General features: G+C 28.4%; 2 protein-coding genes across 6 annotated transcripts in view; one reads left to right on the top strand and one right to left on the bottom strand.

The window, feature by feature from the left end:
* The window catches only part of LOC126902590 (5'-AMP-activated protein kinase subunit gamma-2-like), a 36,934-nt gene extending 17,359 nt beyond the window's left edge, over positions 1-19,575 (top strand). For 2 of the 5 annotated variants that reach the window (XM_050680007.1, XM_050680005.1), the window contains exons 6-15: positions 334-573; positions 7,068-7,104; positions 16,853-16,989; positions 17,065-17,113; positions 17,205-17,495; positions 17,977-18,158; positions 18,236-18,439; positions 18,504-18,650; positions 18,719-18,812; positions 18,877-19,575. In XM_050680007.1, the coding sequence (XP_050535964.1) occupies positions 334-573; positions 7,068-7,104; positions 16,853-16,989; positions 17,065-17,113; positions 17,205-17,495; positions 17,977-18,158; positions 18,236-18,439; positions 18,504-18,650; positions 18,719-18,812; positions 18,877-18,980 (1,485 nt within the window). In that variant the 3' untranslated portion in view covers positions 18,981-19,575. The remainder of the gene's footprint in view (positions 1-333; positions 574-7,067; positions 7,105-16,852; positions 16,990-17,064; positions 17,114-17,204; positions 17,496-17,976; positions 18,159-18,235; positions 18,440-18,503; positions 18,651-18,718; positions 18,813-18,876) is intronic. The other 3 variants (XM_050680008.1, XM_050680006.1, XM_050680004.1) reach the window with 3 other exon arrangements.
* Positions 19,576-20,949: 1,374 nt separating this feature from the next.
* On the bottom strand, positions 20,950-22,373 carry LOC126901670 (uncharacterized). Its single transcript, XM_050678326.1, has 2 exons — positions 22,164-22,373; positions 20,950-21,962 (listed from the first exon to the last, which is right to left on the bottom strand). Exon 2 carries the CDS (start codon positions 21,918-21,920, stop codon positions 21,051-21,053), a length of 870 nt encoding a protein of 289 aa, XP_050534283.1. The 5' UTR covers positions 21,921-21,962; positions 22,164-22,373; the 3' UTR covers positions 20,950-21,050.
* Between the last annotated feature and the right edge of the window lie 1,357 nt (positions 22,374-23,730).

Here is a 23,730-nt window from a genome sequence, read left to right as displayed (position 1 = left end):
ACATTCTTGAAAGATAAAGTATGTTATATGTACAAAATCTATTATACAAGAGCTTTCTTGAGAGATAACCTAATCTATAATTTTACAAAAGATAATAATTATTTTTATAATTTAACTGTTCAATACAATTTAATTAATTATATTTATGTTTAGATAACATTTATCTGTGTTATTTTTTCTTATATTTTATATTTACATAAAAAAAATTTAATGTATTTCCATTTTTTATCAGATTAAATATAATTATCATACTTTATAATAAGTTTAAATTTGTTGGCTTTAATAATAATAATGTAAATGATGACACAGATGGTACCCAATTATTTTTTTTAGAATACTCTCAAATCGCCAGGTTCAAGTGCTCGAAATAGTATCAGTGGATCAAGTTCTTCAACAGACACTGAACCTACTAATTCAGCACCACCAACAACGCGAAATCGTTATAAACAAACAGCAGTACCTACAAGGCCACGAGCTGGTTCAGACAGCACTAGTACAAAAGGTGCTGTTTCTAAAATGATGGATTTGTTCCGGCATAGATCTCAAAGTACTGTAGAAGACAAACGCAAAATTGTAAGTTAAATTATTCATATTTATTAAAGATCTATTTTATAGTTCTATAAGTTTACATTTTATTTACTATAAATTGCTATAAATTTATGACAGTTTTACCTTAGTAATAAATGTGTTTCTTATCTTAATTTTCTGGGTAATTAAGTTAATTTTTATTACAAATTCTCATATTCTTTTTAGATGATCTTATCATGTAGGTATCAATTTTTTTAGTATATGTTTCTTTATTTAATNCACAAGTACATCTTCTTCTTCTTTTTCCTCGCCTTAATCTCAACTACTTAGGGTCGGCCACCCTTATCCTAAACTTCCACTTGACACGATCTCCCACATCCTCTACACTCATATTAGCTGTACTCCTATCGTATTCATTAACATCCCTCCATCTCTTTTTGGGTTTAATTCTACCTTTACTTCTCTCAAAATTCATTTTCTATAACTGTTCTTACAGCTTCCAATTCCTCTCTCATAACATGACCCAACCATTTAAATCTATTTTCTTTCATGTTACCTAAATTCACTTTCTTATATAAAATTAATTAATTCACATTCACAAATGTATTTATTTCAAATCTTGTGTATTTTTAATACATATGTTTAATTTTAATACAAATGAACCATACACTTGGTCAGATATAAAACTTATATCGAAGTAAAGTCTTAAAAAGTCCTCTCAAAAGTACGAGTTTTCAAATTTTACACGCCATCATTGAAAATAGCTATTTTAGTTTGAACTATACTTTCACGAATAATTTTTTTTACTGTCAATAAAGATATATTTTATTTAAATTTTTCGCGTTGTTAGTGTTATTTTTAATTTTTAAGATCAATGTTATTTGTTGGTTGTCTGCTCATTTTATGTTCGTGTCCATGTTAAATTATTTCGTTTCATATGACATACGGGAAAGTTTTTTTTTTTTTTTTTTAAGGAAATATCTGATTGTCAATTTTGTACACAATTTGCTCATAATTGTAATTTGATTTTGATAACAAGAAAAGACATTAACTACGCTATGAATTATTTGTGGTAAAAGATGTCCATCTGGCTTTTATTAATTTGAATAAGAGAGGAATTTTATTTTTTTTATATGTCCCATCTTGTAAAATTCAAATAAACATACCAGCCTATATTCTGTACCTCATTATTTATTGTTAAATACATTAATCTGTTACATATTAACAAACCGGTTAAAAACTTTTCAATATATTTCATAATAACAGGTTTCTGTCGATTTTTTTGCAAACATAGAATCCAATTTTATATCTTCACACCCTCCAACTCACTATTAGTACTGTGTGCTTATTTTTCATTTTACATATTTTTGTCTAAAGATGGTGGACATGATTAATTTCTGTGTTATTCCATATTGTTAGTGTCCGCGTACATTCTTGAAGTTGGAACGCACTCCATAAACTTCATTATACCTATATGTGTATATAATTCCGTGTATATCCTATGAAGTAGGGGAATCGGTGTTTAGTGAAAGTGTCACGGAGGACCTTGCGAACCACATCTACTAATTACCCGTTATGCTATTATTATGTACATGTATTTATGTTTAACGTTTTGTTAAACCATCCCCACCCAAGGTCTTTTCATCAGGTTGCTAGTAAACCATTACGGTGCAGAAATTTACGGTTTTTATTATTTGTATTAAACATTTATTTGTTTCTCCGCGGACAGTTATTTTTTTATTTTACGGGAACCGGTTCCCACCCATGATAATGTTATTTCACAGTTCCATCCGTACCACCGCCTCCTTCACTGTCGTCGCCGCCGCCGCCGCCACTGTACGCAGCGACTACAAATGCCAACCTGCAGTTGGTCCGTATCTGTCCGCGACACGGGCGTTAGCTGTTGATTGAGTTTTGCTTCATTGACTGTAACTTAATACATAAATATTGTGCGCGTGCCGGTATTTCACCGCTGCTGTGTAGTGGTCGTGATCATTTTTTTGGGCGTAAGCCCAATATGCCCGTGCCATGTCTTGGTATTTCCGATGGATGTTCAGTCAGCAGCAGGATCCGTCGGTGGCTGTACCAAACGTCAACAAGCCCCGTAGCAGATCGCTGGACGGCGGCAACCCAATCGAGCTGCACTCAAACGCGCCGACGTCGCCGGCCACTTTCCAGCTGGCCACTCTGCAACCCACTGTACGGTTACCGGTTACCAGCTTAACGGCAGCCGCATTGCCCTTTGTACGTATCATTCCCTTTTCGCGTCATTATTGAATACACCATTGGCATTTTGTTATTTATTCACCGCCATTATTTCAACGTGTCGCAATCGGTCGTTCGTATGTGTTGATTTTGTGCAACTGTTTGTCTTCCAGAAGATTTATTCAAATAATTAGCAGCTAAAATGTTTTTTTGGTTGTAGGAATGTTGTGAATAATAATAGCGTATTGTTTCCTTTTGCGTTATCTTTCCGATAACGTTTTTATTGGTTTTTAATGGGTTTTCATAAAAAATACGACGAATTTCATAGGTTTGTTTGGCGTTAAGCTGTATGTTTTAAATTATGTTTTGATGACTTGCCTTATTTTTGTCGATCGATAAATACAATTCATTTTTAATCGGTGTACGTTGGCTTGTAAATTAGGATTGACTTGTAGGCATCGAATGTTTACTTTGATTTTTAGTGCTGTAATGATATTGAATTCCGGCGTGAGGCCTCCGAACCAGGAGAGCATTATGTTCATTTTAATCTATTTCATTGTCATGTAATACTGTGTAGTGGGGAGTACCGAATGACTTTCTATACGAACATGAATATTTTTTAAGTTAATATATTTTCCATTGTAAACTAATATTATGGTAGAAGTAAATAGTGTAAGACTGATAGTAAAATTATTTTACACAGTTCCATCAAGACGAGAAATATGCTGGTAAAGCTTCGACTTGGATTTCAAAAGAATTGATTCTTAGTTCGTTGACATTATATAAATTAATAATGATTATGCAGCAAATTTTGAGGTTTATTCGTGTAATTACGCTTGAGTAAATGAACCAAAAACCCTATAAAATAATGTGGGATTGAAGGCCAATTCAAAGTATTATAGAACATTAAATTTCGAGTTGGAAAGATAAATTTTGTACTTAATTGTAGTATCAGTTGTGTGTGTAATAGGAGCTTATTTGATTTTTAGAAGGCTGATAAAAACCCTACGTATGTTGTTTTATCTTACACTGTTATGTTCATATTTGCAAAACTTGTATTAAAAGTTAACTATTTACAAAAATAATCTTGTCGTCAACTAAAGTTTTTATATTAATTTTTTCTATTTTAATTTAAATATAAAAATACCTTGACAGCATCCAATTTTTATTATTATTCATGGACAACATTCATTATCATTAACAAAATATATATCCAATTAAAAAGGAGGTGTTAGAATTGATTTTCTTATTGTTTTCATTAAAACTAATTCGCAACTGTATATTTTTGAAAATGGGATAATAAAAATGTGGTGATTATATTTGAATTTTCATTTTTCATAAAATACAATTTTTTATTAAAACTAGTTTCGTTTATTTTTAATGACTCTTCGCGATAATAATAAGCTACATAATTTATGTCTTTAAGTTCATAATTTATGTTGTCATATTATATCTGTACAAGTGGAATTAATAAAAATATGTTTGTTTTATGGTCAAATGTTTATTTTTAGACGCGTTTGTAAATTAGAGACACTGAAAGAAATTTACTTAGGCTATCAGCATTTAAAATTTGAATCTTGTTTTAAAAAATAATTACTTTTTTTAATATAAGTATAACTTAAATCTAGTTCTTGACATGATGTGTTATAAATTAAAATGATAATTAAAAAACTCTTATTCAGTCTTAAAATATGAATTTTATTTAACTTTTTTCATATCATTAGCAAAGTAGTATTCTCCTTTGAAAAAGACATTAATTTTTAATAATACAGTTAAACTCATAAGAAAATAAAAATATCCCACATGAATACGTATTAAGCAATAGTACTTAGAGTGGCGTATTTAGAAAGCGGAACGTACTTACTGTTTATTACTAATTTCTAAATACGCCCCACAGAACTCGTACATATATTTTTTTGACTATAAAAGTCGTATATGATAAACAGTTTGCCCCTTAACATATACATAATTTTAAAACAGATCAATTAACAGACTTTTGAATACTAAGTTTGATAATTTTATTTTTGTGGCAAAATTTTCATCCCTGAAATATTAACAAAAAATTTTTTTGACCTACGGTGGATTTAGAAATCATCGATTGAAAGGTAAAATTTATTTTTACTTAATTTGAGCTATTATGAACAAAAAAAAAAGGTCAATAAAACATTTTTATATCGGCATTTTATAGTCTATGAGGAGAGCACGTGCTACTCTTGTGTTTTTAGTGAATTATAGTATTTTCAAATAATTATTATGTTTTCCACGCTTTTTAATATGTCAAACATTGCAATTTATTTCTTGATTGTATTCAATCAATTTTTTTACAAAATTTTATTTTATTGTACAATTTTTAAAAGCAGTTATATTAAAATAGCACTACCAGACTTCCTTGACCAATTTCAAACTAAAATTTCTCAACAGTTAATAATTTTTTAATCGAATCTTCTTTTGTATCTTGATTATTTAAGTTTTTGAAAAGTCATACGCGATGAATTTGTGAAAATACTCTTCTTATTATTTTAAAACATTTATATTGATAACATTTTTGTTTTAGCATTAAAAATACTTTAATATGTTAAAATACCATTTAATTTGGTCTTTCTAAGGAGCACTAAGTAGATGACCATTTACACATACGTGTATATTTTGTAGACTAAAATTATTAAAAATAGTATTGGAATGAATCATAATTTTTAGTTAAAAGTGGACTATTAACAACATCTATAACATTAAAGTTAATTATTATTCAAGAACTTAAACTTTAAAGTTTCTCAAAATATTTAGGAATTATAATAAATATTTTAATCAATATTATAAGTAATAAAAATATTTTATTGGCACTCCTTAATTGAACTGTCATTATTGATTTCAATAGGAATATATCTAAGAATTATATAAATTTATGCAATTATAACAATTTTTTTTTACATTTATTTTTGAAATAGATATTTAGTTCCAAATCTGTGTTCCATTTAATGACTTTCGTACAATTAATGATATTAACTGTTAATTGCGCAGTTATGAAATTATTAAATTCATCGACATTTTTTAAATTTAACACGTAATATTTATGATTTTTAACTAACTGTAGTGCAGAATATTTATATTTGACTATAAGCATACAATACTCTTTATTTTTTTTATATATTGGTTAGTATGTATGATATACATAAATAGATTTAGATATTAATGCATAGTATCGCGTGTAATTAAAAAAAAAAAAAAAATATATATATATGGGAATATTTCATTTTATATGTACCAAAATGTATCTCACAATTAAGTCATTTAATGTCATCCAGCTACGACTTTAAATGGTCAAGACGGTTTTGCTCACAATCCCTTATATTGTTCTGAATTTGTTTTTTTGGTGATGTTTTATTCGTGTTAGTATTCAGAGTTCAGGGTAAATACATGTCTATATCATAAATAAAACCGGTTATTTAGTATTATTTATGTTATAATATTTTGGTATTATTATTTTAATATTAATTTCTTAAGAAACCATTAATTATTTGTCCTTACTAAGTTACTAACTTTATTAGTATACAAACATGTCATCAAAAATATACGTTACTATGGTAATATGCTTTGGAATATATTTTATAAATTTCTTATATTTTTTAATTTTTAAATAAAAAATTCCCTAAAATTATTTACTCAGAGAAGATGGTACTTCTATGAATAAATTATCATTAAGGTATTTCTTTATCTATTAAAAATCGACGGGGAGGGGGTGTCATTATTAGTCAGCTTCCGCAGTGTTTGCAATTTTAATTGCTATTAACTGCAGTATAAGCAACATTACTCACAAAATTTTCCGAACACTTTTTTTGTATGTTTGTCTTAGTATTAATATATTTGATATTATATGATAATATTTCTTGGAATAATTATAATTAGCTTCCGCGTTGAGTATAATGAATATCTGTATGTATTTAAGTTGTTTGAACGTGATGATAATCTTAAACTAAAGTTATTATGTACAAATTCTGTTCAAATAAATACATGAATAATAAAAACACGATTCAAATTACTTATATTGATTAACTCGCCTAACTTAATAAATTAAGTTTGTTTTTGTAGTAAAAAATAAAAACTATGTAAGTACTATTTCTAAAAATTATTTCACCTACACATTTTTAATTAAAACAGTTAATAATTTATCTAGACCCTTAGTAAAGTCCAATCACCAAAAAAATTTGCCAAACCTGAAAATCTAAAAGACATTTGTGGATGTGTTATAATATTACCGACATTGATAAGAGTTTATTTGACCTTGTGTTCTATGTACGACAATCTATGGTACTAATTATTTGTGTTTTTCTTTGCAGAGACCAGTTAACATACCACATGCGAATTTAGCACAAGGTGAGTAAACCAATAATTGTTTAAATTTAATATTATTGTTGTAATTATTAATGAATCATTCGGCCATTAAATTGATGCATTTTAATTATTGTTTGAAAAAAGATGACAGGTATTTTTATTATTATTATAGGTCATAGCAATGGGTCAAGAATAGTAGTGCTTTTATCTCTGACGTCAATAATTTTTATACTTATCACAATCTTCTTGTGTTGAACTTTGTACTGATAATATATTTGTTATTTTTTCAAAAGTATATCTTTAGTAACCACGCAACGTAGTAATTGTCATACAAATGTTCATGGCATGAACAATTTACTGAATTTCTGAATTATTATTTATTTATAAAATAAATTTTATTATTATAATTCAGATGTTCAATATTAAGTGTTTAGAAAACATCCATTGGAATATTTGTAGCATTTTTTTGCACCATCTGTTAAAAGTGTAAGCTCATATTTGATACACATATAAACATTTGACTTAACCCCCTAGAAATTTAATAAAATTATTTCATAGAGGGGAAAAAGTTAAATTGAGCACCCTAAAAAATTAGACTACACTAGGCTTATGAATACAGTGCTTTATTGAAGATACTCAAGTGCAATCAATACTGTCAATACCTCCAAAAATTAATTAAATTAAATATTTTTTTTACACAATATTTTCAACACATTTTGCATACTTAATTAAAAAAGGAGGAAATGAACTGAAACTCCACCAACGAGTATTTCTTCTGTTTAACAAAATTATAATAATAATTAAAAAAGAAACTTTAAGACTTTCGTTTTAGGAGAAGAAACCTTTAATTTCGATAATACTTTAATAAATTTCATTTGTATACAAATGTTGATTTTCAAGTATTCGTCTAATTTTTGAGTTACCAAACAAAATTTTCTCGGAGTAAAACGGATTATTTAACTGTCTCTATGAAATATTCTAAACTCAAATGAATTATTTATGTTGCTTTCTATGACATGTTAGATTTAACATATACCAACTACCCTATAGGACTTTCGAAATGAAATGACGAGATTGTAAGCAATCTCGTAAAATTGTTATGTGTATTTTACCTACATAAATTCGTGTGTGTTACGTGACCGGTGATTAAGACGGGCTACTAATTACATTTATATGGTGTCCTAATAAAAGCATCTGCAAAAATTACCATATCACACGAACTCGCCGGTTCAATTAAGCCAAAACAGTGGGAGTTCATGTTTTTTACCCGCCCTTGTAATTTGCGTGTTTAAATTCTAATGATGTCGTATTATATCTTTTGAAAAATTATTTAAAAAGGACCCGCCCTATTTTAGGCATTTTAATGATATTTATTTTTTTTTATTATTATTAGTTGGATACACGTGTAATCCGTCATATGGTGTATTCCAAAGATTTTTGTCGCGAAGCTATTTTATTAATTGTTGTCTTTTAACGCTCAGGTCTTCGAATCTGGTGTTTCATTGCCAACCACGTTGACTGCATTTTTTTTTGACTCGTATGAATTTATTACCATTTGCCGCGACGGTGTTTTATATGACGCGACGTGTGTTTTATTGTTATACTCGATAAGCGAATTTAACCAACGCGCAATTGGCAATACAATTGTAAACAACAAGTCGTTGTGTTTTTCGGTGCCCTTGCGGTCATATTACTTCGTCTTAACACAAAGAGGGAGGTTTTAAACAAATATGTCCAGTAAGCCTTTACATAAAAAGTAAAGGCTTTTTGTATGTATTTTAAAAATTATAGTCCTTTATAATTTTTAAAACAAAAACGATTCAACGCGAAAGTTTAATTCGTACCCCTATTTTTCACAGTTTACCCAAAAAATAACTTCAGTTTTTCTTTCTAGATAGGTAATTGTTTACTATTAAACCATTAAGACTGATTTTATGTAAGAATTTGATCATTATTGCCTATTGAAACCTTTTTGAATCTAAAGTGATGTAGACTATGAACCTTACTTCAAGGTGGTTCATATTATCATTGCTGATTTTGCTAATTATCTCGGTTGACGAATAATAATTGTTTTTTAACGTTATTTGGCTTTTAAAAATGTTCGCTTGTTTGAAAAAGTATTTAATGTTCATAACCGGTAATAGTTTGACACAATATTATTAATTTCTATTCAAAATAATAAACAGATAAACGGTGTCAACCAATGAACAAATGCAGAACTAGAGCGTGTTAAGATATGACTTTAACCGCTTAGTAATGAATGCCAATAGATAAGTTTAAACCGTGGTAGATTACAATTGACAATAGTCTACCGTGGTAAGGCTTAATGAAATTCGATTTGATCTCTGTAATATTTACTAACTACCGAAAGAACACCAATAGAATGAATTTATAGTGGAATTTTTTTTTTGCATCCTATTTATCAGTTTAATGTGCGCGGTTTTTTTTTGTCAAATTTTTCTATTAATTTTTTTTCAATTTCCATGAAAAATTACAAACATTTTCCCTGGTGTCAAATCAATAATTTGAGCGATTTGTATTGATCAACTTAAATACACGAGACGTGATATTTAAATTCAAAATTGTTACTTGTTAGCTGAGGATAATAAAATATGCGTTGTAGATTGCGTTTAATTATTAAATATTTTAGTGTGTATGTATTCGTGTTATTAGTCGACAAAACTTGAGTTCACGTTTTATATTTATTATGTGACTTTGTATGCATAACTACTTTTGTGTACATTTCAGAACTGCTGAGCATTTAAATATTCTAAAAGCCCTGAGAAATGTTTTGACCTTTTGAGAGCGAATAATTATGTGATTATAAAATGAACCTTTTTTGCTAAAAATATATGTAGTTTACATGAATTAAAATTAAACGTCAAAACCGCGGAAATAAATAATTGATTATTTCTTATTATTTAATTTTTTGATATTATAATTTAGATCTTATTTCGTTGATTAAAATTTCTTTAAAAACTCAATTTACAAATACAGTACGGATAAATTTTGACATGAATATTACACTAACCGTATTGGAAGTATCGTATGGTTTTAAAGGTTGGGATTTTAAATAAACTCCTACTCGAAAAATATAGTTTTTAATAGTAGATATTTTTTAACAAAAAATAATAACGCGGGAAAGTCAGAAAATAACGAGTTTCCCTAATATGATTATTGGTTTATTGAAAACAAAGAAAAACGAGGGAAATAAATTTATATGAACTTCTTTTGATCATTCTTACATAATTTTTAAATTTAAATATCAATCACAATCTATAGAATGTAATCGTATAATATAATCATTTAACGTGTTTTTTTTTTTCAATTCAATGTCATTGAATTCTGAAACTGTAATAACGTATTTTGCTTACGCGATTAAAAAATACATACACTACCCGGTTGTCAAACGACATTCGAACTTTGTGTATTATTTTCCTTGTAATCTCATAAATCGAGTTGTCCGCCGCATTTATTCAATTAGTCATTTTTAACGGCATTTCAATTATTTTTCATAACCTAGTAATATTGTTCGAAATTCAAACGATAATTTGCGATGGAAAGATGCCTACGTGAAAACGATCACGGCGCATCGTTTGTATTTTTTATAATTGGCCAAGAGATAATTACTAGACATTCGCGTGGTTCTGGTCAATAACGCAGAGTGTTATTTTTGTTATGTTTATAATTTGAAACCCAATCACCGGCAGTTTACTGGGAAAACGAACGCTCGGCGGAATTCGCGCGAAAAACTTTCTTCGTTCGCTGTTTACATCGTGTGAGGTTTTAAAGTCCGGTAAAATACATTCACTCGAAACGAATTTATCCATTTATCGATAAAAATTATAGGGATACTTTGTACGGATGAGTAAAAAATGGTTAATCGACTCTTTCACCTCTGTGCTCTCCGAGTTTATGCGGAGCGTGTTCATCGTAGACCTTTGCCCGTACGCGCACATAGTAGGCGTATAGTAATGCATATGGACGTTGTAAATTGAAACAACAGCATATTAATAGTGCTGCGGTCAAAGTCGACGTTAGTCTTGAGCACTGTGCATGTTATTCACTGGGCATTCTTTGGTACCTGAACCGCCAATTCGTAGATAGTGTTGCGTGCATGTAGAGCCCCTGTTGCCGTGTGCGCGCGCGGGTCCGCTGTTCGACGGCCCCCCTCCAACATTGACGAGCGCGTGGCCTGCCGGCCGGCCTGTCGGGAGAAGGAAATGCTGCCACCACGACGTCGTTGCCGGCCGACGGTCCGGGTCGACCGCAACCAGTCGCACGCACGTTTTCCGCCTCGCGTCCGTTTTCCGCGAGTCGTCCGCTGGTTCTGTATGCGTTGCAGTGCGTACACGAAAAACGGATCATTCATCTATCGCTTCTCGGGCGCACCCCGTTTTCATTCGACCACAGCACCCTGCTAAATAGTTAAATATTTACAATTCACCGACAGTACTGTGTATTTGTTAGTATTGAATGTCCGATCATTGTTCGCGGTTTTTTACACGTTAGGTAACGACAGCTGCTATTCGTTATATCGTTACATTATGTGCGGCCACCGATATTCGATGAAAAATTGATCGAGTTTAAAAAAAAGCGACGTCATCAACAAGTTTATTTACTCGGTGTCCACCGCCGTGTCTCCGCCATGGAAGTCGGGACGTCCAAACCTATGATATGTCTATCAATTCCTAAACCGCACGTGGTGTGCCACATAACGCCGCCGGACGACGAACCGACGGCGCCGATACCTATCAAAAATGTTTACTCTCTTTCGTCGTCGTCGTCGCGATCGCCCAGTCCCAGCAGGCGATCGTCGCCTCGCACTTCGTTCTTGCACGACGCTTACCGGGCGTTCGTCGGCGGAGGCGGCGGCGGTTCTAAGAACAAGTCCAAAGGATTGCCGCCTGAAAATAATCACACCTCGTGTTATTTGGACGTACCGAAAGACGGTGGCCAGTTCCGGAACCGTTCCAAGTCGCTGGACGACGGCACCCGGAAGGCAAACAATTCGCTCACGGCCTCTGGCTCGGCAGTGCTCGACAGCGGCGACGCGTACAAAATATATGAAAGTATACTAAAAGAAGGTACGCAACACATTAAAATATTATACCCACATTTTATGTTGTAACTGCTCCGATAGTTTTCCTGTTCGTACCAGCATAACACCGTCCCGTAACATAGCGAGTCACAAGGTCGTCCTTGCAATGTTATCAATACCCCTCCCTTTCATCCTCACTAATTTATGTGTACCTTCGCGGTAATACTTTTGCCGGTGACCCTATACCGACCCCTACGGACAATTGCAGTTGCCGAAACGACCCGGTTTTTATCAAAAGACTCCTACTACCCTCCGCCATCTCAACCTAAACGTTGTGAAAACGGAATTCACAATTACTTCATCTTGGGTCGTTTCTATTGTCTACAGAGTTGCACTGCATTCCGTTCTTACCGGTTTGGTGTCGCAACGATCCATCTCCGAGATCGACACATTTGTTGTTAGTATAAAGTCATTTAGTATTGTTATGTAACAAAGATACAAATTATTTTTTTCGAGCNATTTAGTATTGTTATGTAACAAAGATACAAATTATTTTTTTCGAGCGCCTACAAAATCTTGTTTTTAAGGTCAATTAATAGTTTTATTTAAAAAATACCTAACGTTAATTGGTATACGAGAGTGAATTATTATCACGGCGGTCGGTGGAGTAATGTAATTTGGTATGCTTGCTTTACTCGCTTATTTGTTTATTGGCTATTTCCTAGCATATTAATTAGAGCCTGAGGATTTTCTGTGTATTTTTTTTCTATACGCTATTATTACTCGTCAATCTCTTTGAGTTTCAGCAAAAGTGCAGTGACTATTTTTTTAAATGTTTTGAACTTGTTATTACCAATTATATGACAGTTGATAGTGCAGTATTGAATGTGCGTCAACTACAGTATATAAAAAAAAATGCAAGTATATTTTTCACTTAAGAAAAAAGTAAAAACAATCTGTCATTTGAACTCTTACGACCTTAAAACAAATTATAGATTCAATTCTTTTATAACCTACTTACTGTCCAATTAGGTAATTTTTTTTTTTGTCCGAAGAAAAATGAATTTTTCAGTGTATTGATTATTTGAATAAAATAAACGATTTTTGCGTATCGTTTTATTAATGAGTAAATGTTTGTATTATAACACCTAACTGTAGATAGAAAAAATTAACCAACAATAGCGTTCAGTTGTATAATTTTTTATTTAATGAATTATTTATGGACGATTTTTTTGGAATAGTTAATTTTCATTTGTCTATAAAAGATCACTTCAACCGGTTGGTCGTTTCACGAATAAGACGTTGAAAAACGTTCGTCTGTCCACGTGTCCTCGAGTATTCAATTTTCTCATACTATTGACCCACGTTTTTGTTCTTTATTTCATCGCTTTTCAGATGTTTTATCATTACCTGTCGAGCAATCCACTTGGTGCGCGGTTTTTTTTTATTCCATGCCGAATAACCTCCTCGAATATAGCCGCTGGTCGAATCAGTCGGTTGACGTCCGAAGAAGATTGAAAGTGTAGTATCTTTAGTGCCCCTCGGATCTCCCCTCTTTAACGCAAATACACTCCTATTGTGCGAGGCATCGTATTACTCTACACTAGCATTATTGTGGCAACATATTGGTATGTCGTGTACCCCAGTGGCTGCCGTCCTTGGAAATGAGCCTATGAAGTCGTGTGGTCCGGTTTGTCGAGTAGTTTTCTCGGCGAGTACAGCAACGTTGTGTAGGCAATACTTAAATTGCATTTAACGTGAAAATAAAAAAATAGTACTACATCTAAAGAGATTAATGACAGAACCGGTTTGATCGATTGGAAATGATCAAAGTTAGCGTTCGCAGTAAATCACCTTTTCAATATGATAATAATATGAAAAAACGCATAAATTATGACTATTCAAAACAAAAACAAAGTTGTTTTTATGATAAACATTCGTGATACGTTTCAACATAAATTGATCGGCTACTAAACGAATATTTACCATAGACGAAATCGTCTGGGAATTTTTTCGGCATTAGCTGTTTCTTGTGATATTTTACGTAAACCAATTGGCCTGAAATAACCCGATGTCTATGATTAATTGATTTTTTTTTCTAATTTTTATAATCTGTTACGTGTCGTTACACAAATTACTATACATAAAACTCATCATCGTTAGCGGCCAATGATGTATCGTAATTTAATTAGTAATAAAATGATGCCTAGTCATAAACTGTCGGTACACATAAAATGTTCTTACGTGACGACGTTTTAAAATAATACCNATGTTCTTACGTGACGACGTTTTAAAATAATACCTACTTAATTCAACTGCATAAATAAATTATGACCGAGTTGTTTATCAGAAAATTATACTGCAAATTGAATTTATGAAATAAATTCGCACGGTTAACACGCATCACTAAATGGTTTTGTTATTTCAATTACGGTGTTCTTAATGACCAAATGAAATTAAAACAAAAAAAATCTTAGACATTGTTAATAAACAATAGGTATGGAATATGGTGTCCTTTTTTTCATATTATATCGTTTAAAAATTGACAGCATCATTGTTTTATTTGTTAAATATTTTTCAAGTTTAAGAATACACTTTAAAATTTTAATTAACTTGTATGTTTCAAAAAATAAATAGCTGATAGACAACAGGTTTCTGACTTATAATTTGTTTGTTAGGATAAGATTAATCGGCATAAATTGCAATAACGATTTTGCGCCTGTCTTCTTATTCCATTCTTATTTTTTGGTTTCAATCTACTTATTACTATTTATTCAAAATTGGCATTCAATATATTTATATATATTGAAATTCAATTAAGTATGATAATAATTTATTGTAAGTTTAGTTTAGTTGCTACCTCTCTAATATATGTGTCTTAACTATACAGTATTTTAGTCAGTGAGTCAGGGTTCTTGGCACGTGGAAAAAAGGGATTTTTTTAATTACAAATAAATTATTTTTTAGTGTCCATGAATAAATTACATTAGTCTAAGACAATTATTGAAGAAATAAAATTCCACTGCGTTATCATAAAATATTAGAACTGCGTTGTTTTTGTACTTGTTGTTTATAATCAATAGCCTTTTAATTGAAGTCTATTACATTTTTAAATATTTTCTTATTATGATAATAATAATTATCTCAAATATTAATAAATGAAGAAACACTATTTTATTACTTATGCAATGGCTTTATTTATTTTAAGCAATTTAAATCTTGAAATGACACGACACTAATTGCTATTTATTATTAAGTGGCATTAAAAAAATAAAAGTACATTTTTTATATTAAATATTATATAATTTTATTATACTTTAAATAAATTTTGTTTAAAATATAATATTCATTTCCTGTCGTTTGTTTTTGGTATAAATTTTTGCTGACGATATTATGTGTTAAATTTCAATTATTATTGCGTTATGTAGTAAAACAACAAAAATTATTCCTTTGATTGATATGATATGAATACAAGTTTTTAGTTTTTATGACTTGTTTTGTTTGATACGTTTAAAAACCGAACGGAATCCTTCTGAAAGACTTATCTTCTATAAATCTTGTTGGTGTCAAATATGTTTTGCTTTGGCGCGCGTAGAATATATTTTATGATCGCATTAATACTTGACTTACTACTTACATCAATAAATGTAAGGAGAAAAAATTTTTTCAACTTTTTTGAAAATATGATTCATTTTAATTAAAAAGACATTCTAACTTTTTTACATAAAAAAAAATATAAGAAAAATGTCTTTTAACACTTTCAATGTTTTGAATTGTAACTATTTTGTATCTGTGTAAAGTTAAAATAATAGTATTGGCCATAAATTTGTATTTATTTTCAGTAATTTTAATACTTAATATTTCAATATAAAATACTCTTTTAATACTTAAAATAAAAATATGTGTTTTTCATCTGTCGTTAATGCATTTTACAAAATATATTCATTAATTTTGATGTAAGACAGTTGTACTTACATTCTCCTCCTATTATCCGTATCATATTTTTAGTGTTGTACAGTATAGTACTAAACAAAAATATANGTTAATAAGAAACAGGTATGCTTCAGCTTTAATGTAAAATACTTACATTCTCCTCCTATTGTCCGTATCATATTTTTAGTGTTGTACAGTATAATACTAAACAAAAATATAATTATGGTAATAGCTAAACATTACAAAAGTAGTGAAGTAAGTTCTAAGAATTTTAAATTCACGTGGTAAGCTGTGGCTTGTAAATTTGTACTGATTAGTACAAATAATGTAAAGTTGCATTGTTTATATAGCTGATCAAATTTAAATAGAAGATTTTTACTGTACTATTTGTTGTACTATAAACAATAGAAAATATCCATATAGAAAACGTACACTTATTGTTTGAAACGCAAACTAATTAAAATTTTTTGTAATCTTTAATTTTATGAAATTAATCAAATGTATTACAGTAGTAGTCTGTAATTATCATAAAAATATATTATTTAACACTTGTAAAATATTGTTGAAAAATCATTGATACGTCATAATATCATGTTTAAAACCTGTAGTATTTTTGTTTACCATATTTGTATGAAGATTGTTATTTTACGAATTAAAAATTAAGTTTTGCCGTTTGTGACCCATTGACATTAAGTATTACATTTTTTTGTTAGACAACTAATTTATTGCGTGATGTCATATTCCATTCGATTTCATTAACAATTATTTACATATTTAATTATACAAATTAATTAATTGTTTGTTTATTTTTTTAAGGCGCTCTACTTCGTAGAAGTTCACTTGATCCTGAAACTCGTCGTTTATCTCTTGGTACTATATCTAGTTCCAGAAAAAGTTCAGACGGCTTACTAGATCCTACACACGCGGCCATATTGTTTAGAGATTCTAGAGGGGTAAGTAATGTTAATCTATTTGCATGTTTTGTTAACAATTCTCACTTATGTTTAAAATACTTATTAAATTTTCAGCTCCCAGTAGCCGACCCGTTTCTCGAAAAAGTCAAAATCACTGATCTGGGTAATTTCAAACTGACATTTTTAATTTAAAAAATGTTAAACAAAAGTTTCCATTTTAATAATTAGATAATTATTATAATATTATATTTTAGCCGAAGATGAAAGTCAGATATTTGTGAAATTTTTCCGTTTTCACAAGTCTTATGATCTCATACCGACTAGTGCAAAATTAGTCGTATTTGACACACAGTTGATTGTTAAAAAAGCGTTCTTCGCTCTTGTTTACAATGGCGTGCGAGCAGCTCCACTATGGGACAACAAACGTCAAAAATTTGTGGGCATGCTAACCATTACTGATTTTATTAGAATATTACAAAAATATTACTCCTCGCCTTCTTCAAGCATGGAAGAACTAGAAGAACATAAATTGGACACTTGGAGAAGTAAGAGTTAATATTTACGAGTAAGAATGAATAATACTAATCGTAAATTTTACGTTTTTAAAGGTGACCCATTAAATAAAATAAAATAATTCAGTCTCGCAAAAAAAAAAAATTATCTTACAGAAATCAATACAAATAATATTATTTATTATTAAGTATGATATTTAAAGATACTTAAAGCAAAGTTAAGTAGATACTTAAAGTATCTATCTAGAAAAATCGAATATTACACTTTTTAGTTATCTGCTAGTTCATTTAAAATCCAATAGTTAACAAGAATATTGTTAGCAGTATTATTCCTTGATAGGTAAATAATGAATGGGGGTTTTTTTTTAGTGTTAAAATTCTGACTTATCAAATTAGCTATTTATAGTAATGTTTCTATAATTTTGAATACTAGTCAATACTCCTATTGATATAATTCATTTTATAACTAAAACATTGTTATTAAGGATTTTTAATGCTGCATTTTTTATTTTAGATGAACTTCATGAGGAGCGACCTCAAGAATTAATATCCATTGGTCCAGACATGTCATTATTTTTAGCTATTCAAACACTTATTAATAATAAAATACATCGGCTTCCAGTAATTGACCCTCTTACTGGAGATGTTCTATATATTATTACTCATAAACGCATATTGCGTTTTTTATTTCTTTATGTATGAATCTTATTTATAATGTTTAATTGTTAAAATATAAACTTCTAGATAATAAATATTTTCATGATGAATTATAGATAAACGATTTGCCAAAACCTTCTTACATGTCAAAAAGTTTAGAAGAACTTAAAATAGGCACTTATGAAAATATAGAAACTGTATCAGAAGATACTTCAATAATATTAGCTTTAAAAAAATTTGTGGAACGTAGAGTATCTGCATTACCAATGGTTGATAATGAAGGTCGTCTTGTTGATATATTTGCTAAATTTGACGTAATTGTAAGTTTTTATATATTATAAAATTTATAGGAGTATTGATCATAATACATTATTAATTTTTTAGAATTTAGCTGCTGAACGTACATATAATAATTTAGATGTTAGTCTTAAACAAGCTAATGAACACCGAAGTGATTGGTTTGAAGGTGTTCAAAAGTGTCTGTTAACTGACACACTATATTGTGTTATTGAAAAAATTGTCAGAGCAGAAGTAATTTCTTTAATTTTTCACTATCGAGTATAACCATTAACAAGTATTTAATAATACCTTAATTATAGGTACATAGGTTAGTAATAGTGGACACAGAAGATAAAGTTATTGGTATACTATCATTGTCCGATATCCTACATTACCTGGTGCTTCGACCTTCGGGTATGTGACTATTAAAAAACTCATTAATGATGAAAATTTTATAGTTGGTCGATATATTTTAAAGGATTAGAAAGGTCAATGAAAACCAAAGAGTTATACGATAACAATGCAGAAAGTCCAAAAGCTTTAAACTCAATAATGGAGCCAGAATCTGCACTTGTAATGTGAGCAAACATTAATTTAAACCCGGATGTTTTTGTTACTCTGGTACAACTGATGACTTAAAATTACTGGATGATCTGGTTTACTTATTATTTGTACAAGTATTATTTACCTATGTAGTATTATACGACAGCGCTTTAGAGACAAAATAATGTTTATTTTTAAGTATTAGTTAAAAAAAAACTCATTACCTTTTTTATTTATTGCTAATTTTTATTTTTTATTAAGAGCTAGTCTGAATTTTATAATTAAACATTAGATTTCATACTTCTACAAAAAAAAAAAAAGCGTTACGTGATTTTTCAAATGACCGTGTGATATTGTCAAATGAAGAGCTGTTGAAATATTATATTTGTTATTTAATATATTAATAATAATAATATTTTTTGACTATTTACCATATGTATAATGTATTTCATTAACACATCAAAAATATTTTTCAATAGTAAGTTACATATATATAGTGTTTCATGTTTGTTTACCGATTAATATTATTATTTTTTTTTTTTTGTAGATTTTAATATTATTTTAATATAAATGTATACACAAGTGTGTAGTAGAAAAAATAATAAAAAAAACATGCCAATTACGATAAAATAGAATGAGTTGTACATTTTGCTTTATTATCTTTGTATAATTTATAACCTCAATTAAAAATTTTCACGTCTTTAAATAAAGTTCCTAAATTATAAATATTAAAATTGAGATAAAAATTGTATTTTTAAGTGATAATGATTTTTTTAAATTAAAAATAACCATTAAATTATAATTAAATGATATACTTAGATCTGATAAAAATATATTTAATTTCTAAAATAGTTTAGGCTTCTTTATTATTAGCCCTGTTAGTGCAGGAGGTTAAACCTATTGAAATTTATATTTATTTGATATTATTAAGTGGCTGACCTCAAGTAGTTGGGATTAAGGCGAGGAAGAAGAAGAAGATTTATTTGATATTATTGAGTAAAGTTTATTATTATTTTTTTTTTTTGAGATGTGTAGGCTCCTCAATCATGAATTTATATAAATTTCATATTAAAGGTAACTCTATATAAATATATATATATAGGTTCAGTAAGGAACACCCTGTATATTAATACATTATATTATATTTCATATAATATAATTTTGATTTCATAAAGTAGAAATTATTAGGTTAGATAAAATCTAAAAATAAAATATAATTAATCAATAATTTTTAAGCAACCACAAAATGTGCCAATTTTTTTTTTTCATAACTTATAAAATCTAATAAAAAATTCTGTATCAAATAATGTATATTTATTTTTGCAGAAATACATACTATTAAGTGATTAGTATTTAACTATGGTTCAAAATGAAAAGATTATATTTTTTATTTCCTTTATTACTAGTTAATCAATATTTTCAAGTTAAAGTGTTAATATACCTTAAAATAAAACATTCTTCGCAAGTCTAAAATTTTCTTTTAGAATTTATAATAATTTTTTATCTCCTGAAAAAATTTAAAAAATGTTTTGTTGTTGCACTATGGTCTACTTTTATTGTTTCATAATAAACTTAATAATCTCATTAGTAATTGATCAGAACTCTTAATAAATTGATAATTGGATGTTCATTGTTTGAGCTATAAGAAATTATATGAGATACCTAACAATGAAGGAGCCAGAGTCACATTTTGGAAAAATAAGATAAGTGCAAAACTATAAAATAAAATAACTACACTTTCCATTTGACTAAGGACCATTCAATTTTATATGTGTTTATTTATATATATATTTTTTCCTCAATATTATTATTGAAGGATAAATGTGAACTTTAAATTTACTCAAAATTATTAAATTTTATGAGTGCATGTAGTTCACTATTTATTTTTTTCACAGTGTTCAGAAATAATAAGAGTATTACATAAAACAAATTAAACAATTAAATATTTCAAAAATAAATGGTTTATATTATTAACATTTCATTTTTTAAACAAATTTTTTTGAAAAATAAATATTGTTTATTTGGAAATTAAAGTCTTAGTGTTATTTATATATATATATATATAAATAGTATTTCTAATATAATGAAGTATAATCTACTAAAAGTATTTTAAGCCATAATTAGTTTAAAAGGAATATTATGTTTATCCTTGTGAATGTGTATTTTAGAAAGATCAGTCACAACTTTGCTATGAAGAAATTTGGCAATACATTTATCAGTAAAATAAGAACTATGAATTTCGAGATACACCACAGTTCTCCTACCAAGATTATCCATAATTTCCTCTAACCAACCATCACTCATTACAGTGCACATAGAAAAAATTATTTTTATTAATTGAGGATGTGAGGTCAATAACTTTTTCAGCATTCTATCACTAACTGAATAATGATCCATTCGAAAACGCTTTATATTTTTAAAAAAACTATGTAAATAATCCTGTTCAATTTGTGCTGAAAATCGACAATTAACATAAGAAACATTTTGCACATTTGAAAATACACTAGATAATTCTGTCAAAGTGTAACAATCTGTTTCACGAATGTGTATATTATAAAATGTTATTTCAGACAAATTATTCAAACAGATGAAACCTTCAGTTCGGTAAGCTTGAAGGCTATTTGATATCACTAAGGTTTTAAGATGTTGGTAAATATTTGAGTATTGAATGCTTAATTCAAACACGTGAGAATAATCAATAAGTTGAAAATTATGAGCAAAATGAAACAAATTCTCATGTTCTTTTGCGGTGTGATCAATCAAATGTTCATACTTATTGTGTAAATAAAAAAATGATACCCGACCATATGGATGTTGTTGTATTCCAATTCGATTTAGAGTATGAGTATCAGACAAAACAAGTTCAGCCCAACGATCACATACAACTGGTAATGATGTCACAAAATCAGCAGCTGAAGTATATCTGAATACTATGAGCAAAACTTCATCTGGCATTTTATTTAAGCTAGTCGAACTCATTGTCACTTTAAATACTGGCACAATATTTGGTTCAAACAATAGCTAGAGCAGATACATAGAAATAATAGTTTCTATTTTTTAAGAAATATCATCCTAACATAAAAAATTATACATATGTTACTTAAAATATCAAAAAAACATTTCAATAAATATTGCTTTTAAATTTATATTAGACAATAACAANTTTTCAATAAATATTGCTTTTACATTTATATTAGACAATAACAATAAAAATTTCATTACCTAAATTAAAGGTTGAGATTTAGGATGTGTCACTCAAAATTATTTTTAAAACAATAAATTAGATATCAAACATTTATCGTTTAATATACTCATTGCATAACTTAATCATTAACTTATTCTTATTTTAATTTATGTTTACAAATAATTTTTATACAGTTTGTAACAAAAAAAAAAATACTAAAATATTTTTTTTCAAACAATTTTATGTTCAAAATATCTATAAAATTACATGAGTTTATAGTTACTATCATTACTAAATACACTAAAACTATAAATTTACTTAAATAAAAATTATTTAATAAATATTTAATCCCGTTTAACATTAGAAGCTTTTTACCGTAAAATATTTTGAAACATTTCTACAAAAGTCATTGATAACAAAATTGTTTATTATCTATGAAGCATCTATTATCACATTGATTATAAGTGATTACATCACACTTAATATATTTGTATAATAATTTAGATATTATCTAACCTATTCTATGATTATTTCGAATAATCGTTTCATCGAATATGCAAATATCATTAAAATTTATTTATTATTAAATATATTCGTTTTGAATTTTAAATAGGGTGATATTACCAGTGAACGAACACTATTGAATTGTTAACTACAAAATTGTTTAATCTGATTAAAACAAGTTCTATTTTGTAATTTTTATAACAAAGAAAGTATATAAATTTAGTTATACTGCAATATTTTTGGAAAACATACAACATCAAATTATTAATTAAATTTTTGTCTAAGTCATTTATAATTNTTTAGTTATACTGCAATATTTTTGGAAAACATACAACATCAAATTATTAATTAAATTTTTGTCTAAGTCATTTATAATTTTTACATTATTATTATTGTAGAAAATATTCCAACAAATTTTTATTACCTCAATGAGGATGGCATCAAAAAAATATAAATTAATAAGTAACTTTAAAGAATAAAGAACTCTTGATTGTTTATTCATTAATGAAGCCACTCAATAGGGGGAGGGTGAAAAAATTTTATTTAACGACTAAATATTATTGGTTAGAGTAATTTTTGACCTGGGACAGCTAAACCCTACGGGGCTCCAATAGTTGAGATTTGATAATACAGCTTGAAAAATAATTATTTTACGATTGATATTTGACTCATCAGATTAATACAAATTAAAAATAAAAATTTGTAAAAATGACTAATTAAAGACATGTTAAAATAAACAAAGAAAGGGAAAAATATATATATATATATAAAAAAAAACAGCAATAACAATAAAAATAAAATAAAATTATTGGTTAAAAATAATACAATAATTGTATATTCTTTAATGAAGAATGACTACATTCGACTTCGGAAAAGTGCTTATTCGTAATTTTCCGACAACTAAACACTATTGCAATAATCACGAGGACAACAGGTACAATGTTCTCGCTAAAGGGCTTTTTCATAAAAATTTGGGAGTCCTAAATTATTGTTTCTTTTAATATTTTCATGCTTTAATTTTAAAATAAACAAAGTACGAGGTGTGTTCAGAAAATAACGGGAATTTTCGTCTTTTGAAAAGAATATTTATTTAATTGTCTA

This window comes from Daktulosphaira vitifoliae, unplaced genomic scaffold (genome assembly GCF_025091365.1).
Source record: "Daktulosphaira vitifoliae isolate Bord-2020 unplaced genomic scaffold, ASM2509136v1 Scaffold_3, whole genome shotgun sequence".
In the NCBI taxonomy this organism is placed as follows: Eukaryota; Metazoa; Arthropoda; class Insecta; order Hemiptera; family Phylloxeridae; genus Daktulosphaira; species Daktulosphaira vitifoliae.
This window is presented reverse-complemented; position numbering and strand designations above follow the sequence as displayed.